This window comes from Pundamilia nyererei, unplaced genomic scaffold (assembly GCF_000239375.1).
Source record: "Pundamilia nyererei isolate P.nyererei 1_Seehausen unplaced genomic scaffold, PunNye1.0 scaffold00253, whole genome shotgun sequence".
NCBI classification, from domain to species: domain Eukaryota; kingdom Metazoa; phylum Chordata; class Actinopteri; order Cichliformes; family Cichlidae; genus Pundamilia; species Pundamilia nyererei.
The window spans coordinates 436883-440756 of NW_005187654.1; the positions used below are offsets into that span (position 1 = coordinate 436883).

Genomic DNA, 3874 nt, shown 5'->3' on the forward strand with positions numbered 1-3874 from the left:
CAACATTGTGGGATGTCTTACTTACATCTTACTCTGGGATACTCGGTTGAGTATTGTTAATATCCATGCTAGTGGCAGCATATTCAAGGCTTAGCCAGTGGAAGGAATCAGGGTTCAGTGACCTGCTCTGTGTCAAATATAATGTAATAGGTAACAACAGGTTGATGATATAGATCATTTTAGAGCAGTTTTACACCTAAAAGGTCAAATAACCAATAAAGTGTAAAAGATGATGCAAAGCAGAGCCTGAAATGATCAAACAACGTGCCCGCTCTGCCTTTACATGGGCACAAATATAAATGATTCACTCACCTTTTTTCTTCTCTACAGGTACGCAGGCGTAGCAAAGCATGCCGAGCCGGACTGAAGGAACATGATGAGCTGGTGGCCATTGGTGATCAAGCCTGTGCAGAGCTCAGTCATGCTGAGGCCATGAGCCTCATAGATAAACAGAGCAACGCACTAATGCTCAGAGTCAAAAGGTCAGAGCAGGGACACTCACATACAGTAAACAACAGTCTTGCTGTCATATCGTACCAACTGTATTTTCACACCTTGACATCCCTGTGATTTTAGGGCCCCTTCTGGCTTGCAGTGCTCATCTTACTCTGGTTGCTCTGCATCCCCCCGCTCCTCCATGAGGGTCCTGTCTCCTACTGCAGACTCCAACAGCTTCCCCATCCTCTCCTCTGTCGAGATACCCCAGGGTATTACCTCCCCTCCAGACAGTGAGGCTTATTATGGAGAAACAGACAGTGACGCAGACACAAACTCGCGCACACACCGCCGGCATCGTCGCACACCTCCTCACGCACGCTCACCTTCACGCTACGACAGGCAAGAAGAGGAGGAGACCTCAGAGATGAGTGGGTAAGAGATGGAGAGCAGACGTTCCACCCCTTTAATCATTCTTCCCAGAAATTTAACATATTTAAAAGAAGTTTGACTAAAAAGTAATATTTTAAACTTTTTATTAGTGTTTAGAAGTGGAGCTCCAGCAGCAAATTGCTAAAAACCCTTGAAAACTCGGCATCCTGTCGTATTTTAATAACATTTTTAGGGCGACACATCATATATTATTGGATTATATGGATTAAAGTCTAAGATGTATACAGTTAGCTAACCCACTATGAAAGTCTTTCACTTTCTAATCTCGATAATAAATTGGATTAGCTTTGTTCCATCCTGGGTTTTTTTTACAAGCTATGAGAGTGCTACAGATGCAGGCGTTACCTCGCAGGCGATGTGGGATGGCCAGTGTGCTGCTGGTGTTCCTCGCAGAGAGCTCATCTATCAGCCTCGCCAGACAGAGTGGACCACTCCTACACACACACCCCACTCGCTGACTCCTCACACGATCACCCCGACTCCCGATCAGGGGTTGGTGGAAGCAGAAGAAGAAGGAGACAGTGGCTTCCAGGAGGCAGGGGGCTGCAATGGGCTTGCCTGCCCACCCCTAGTGTCTCCAGAAAGGGCGAAAGAGGCTCTAATGTTAGTGTCTGGGAAACATCTGGTGCCTATGGTGGGACCACAGCAGATGCCTGTAAATGATGAACTCTCCACCACCTACATGGACAAAGCACGGCAAGCCAGTGAGTATATATTTTTATTTAAATCTATATCATTTCAAGTACTTTTTTAATCAGTTCCAGTTAAAGAATTGAAAAAAATGAGTGAACTTAAGGTTTGATTATGTGTACAAAAAGTGGGATTTTGGGCATTTGTTGTTATGACGTAAACAAAGAATCACATTGTTGCTGAAAATGACCCATAATTGACATCAGAGTGCTAAATACCTGACGGCATGCTGTGTATGTGAATGTCACTTCTTCTCATTAAAATTCTAACCAGCAGCTTTTGGTCTCCGTTGTAATATCGTGTAGCTGTTGTTAAACTTCTTTTAAGTTTCACGACAATCCACCAGTGTCACCGGTGTCCTGGTAAAGCAGCTATTTCAGTCGCTACCACTGTGTTTTTGCATTTTAAATACAACTCCTAAGATTCTTTCTGGTGTGTCTAAAAAGGCTCCAACTGCAGTTAGCTTGTAGTCTTAAATCACCCTCTGGTGGACATTTCTTGGAACTGAAGTGTATATTGACAGGCTGGTGGTGATGGGGTGAGATAAACCAGATACTCATGAGGTATTCCACCTCCCCTCTTCCCCTCTTCTGTCCCCTGAAACAGCAGCATATCCCCACTGTATGCTGAGCATTTGGCCCGATGGGTGTATTTATAACTATTCAAACCTCTGATTGACAGACTAGATGTGTGATTATGTGTGTATATGAAAGTCACACAGATGTGTTTTTACTTGTATCAGTAAATTCAGTAAATTCTCTGTGATTCTGTTCATCAGATAATAATTGGCGGTTCAGTCGTGAATTGCACTTTTAAAAACATATTTTAAATTCTGAAATTCTGTGTTCCACCCAAACCTTTCCACCCTGATCTTCTCACAGCCCACAATGAAATATTTTCTTTTTAGAGTTTTGACTCATTCATGCTCCATTAATAGCACTGCTTTCTACCTGAATGACACTACTCCATTTTAGTTTTCTATGACCACCAAGCTAAAAAAAAAAAAAAAAGTAGGTAAAAAAATATCAAATAAAAATGACATCTTATTTTTAGATCCAATTGCCTTTTAATGAAAATATGAAAGGCAAATTCAAGATAAATTACAATGAAAATTAAAATTTTAGGTATTTTATGTACTTTAAAAAATTTAAATGGCTTTCTGGGGTTTAGTTGGAATCCACACTTTGTGAATCATTAATTAAATTACAAGAAAAGAAAAAAGAAAAAAGTGTCATTTTATCCCATTGCTAGGCATCAGCTTCTGTGAGCATAAATGAGTTGTGGAATTAAGGCGAGGATGCTGTGGGTGCACAAAAGCTACAGGCACATTTTATCCCATTGCTTGGTGGTTCCTAGGCAACATGATGATGTCATGGATATCCGATGAAGATAAAAATTTCCCCCTGTGCCAATCTGATGTTACTGTCAGCTAACTGGCACAGTTTTTGGGATAGTGAGCTTCTGCCAGGCAATCTTTAACCTGAGTTTTGCTCTGTATTTCTATGCAGCACTCACCTCAGGTCCTGTGGTACTCTCGTAGCAACAGTCTGATCATGAAAGCTCTTTGCTTCATCCTTGATCCTGCTTGTAGTTTCTTTTTGTATAGAGCCGTCACACAGCGTGCTCTGTGTTAGAAAATCCAAACTCTCCAAGTTACTTGAGAGTGTCCTCAATCTACTGAGCAGCTTGTTAGTCATTTTGAATGTTTATCCTTTGCTTACCAATATTTCCACAATACGCTGGATTTGACGTCTCACTTTAAGTTAATCAATTTCATGTTCTCATGACTTGTGTCTCCTTCCAGCAACTTTCTGAAGCAGCATATGAAGCATTAGGAGGGCAGTGGCACTGAAACTGCACTACTCAGCTGCAGATATATAGTACATCCCAAATACACATCGGTATAGATTACATTTATTGGGGACTCTAGATTGATTCATAGGAGAATGCAACTATTGCTCTGCTGGGATGTTAAGATGAGAACGTGCTTAACTGTTCCTTACAGCGTTCTTTAGTCGGTCTAGCTAACCTATCATTTCAACAAGGCAATAAGGATGATAGCTGATTAAACCTAATAGCTATGTAGTGACTGAGTTCAGATTTAATATGAGCAAACATTGCAGAAATGAAAGATCTGTCATCCAGTTCTAGAGGCCCTAGACCTGAATGACTTTGGTGTATGGTGAGGCCTTTGCTATAGGACAAATCATGACTGTGGCGTCCAGAGATCTGCCCTTTCTCATGTTACACACACACACACACACACACACACACACACACACACACACACACACAC

At 41.6% G+C, this 3874-nt stretch overlaps 1 protein-coding gene across 1 annotated transcript in view; it reads left to right on the forward strand.

Moving 5' to 3' along the window:
* The window catches only part of LOC102210485 (synaptopodin 2-like protein), a 13543-nt gene that overhangs the window by 3884 nt on the left and 5785 nt on the right, over positions 1-3874 (forward strand). Inside the window, exons 2-4 of the mRNA XM_005749712.2 lie at positions 331-482; positions 577-870; positions 1204-1592. Of these exons, the coding sequence (XP_005749769.1) occupies positions 331-482; positions 577-870; positions 1204-1592 (835 nt within the window). The remainder of the gene's footprint in view (positions 1-330; positions 483-576; positions 871-1203; positions 1593-3874) is intronic.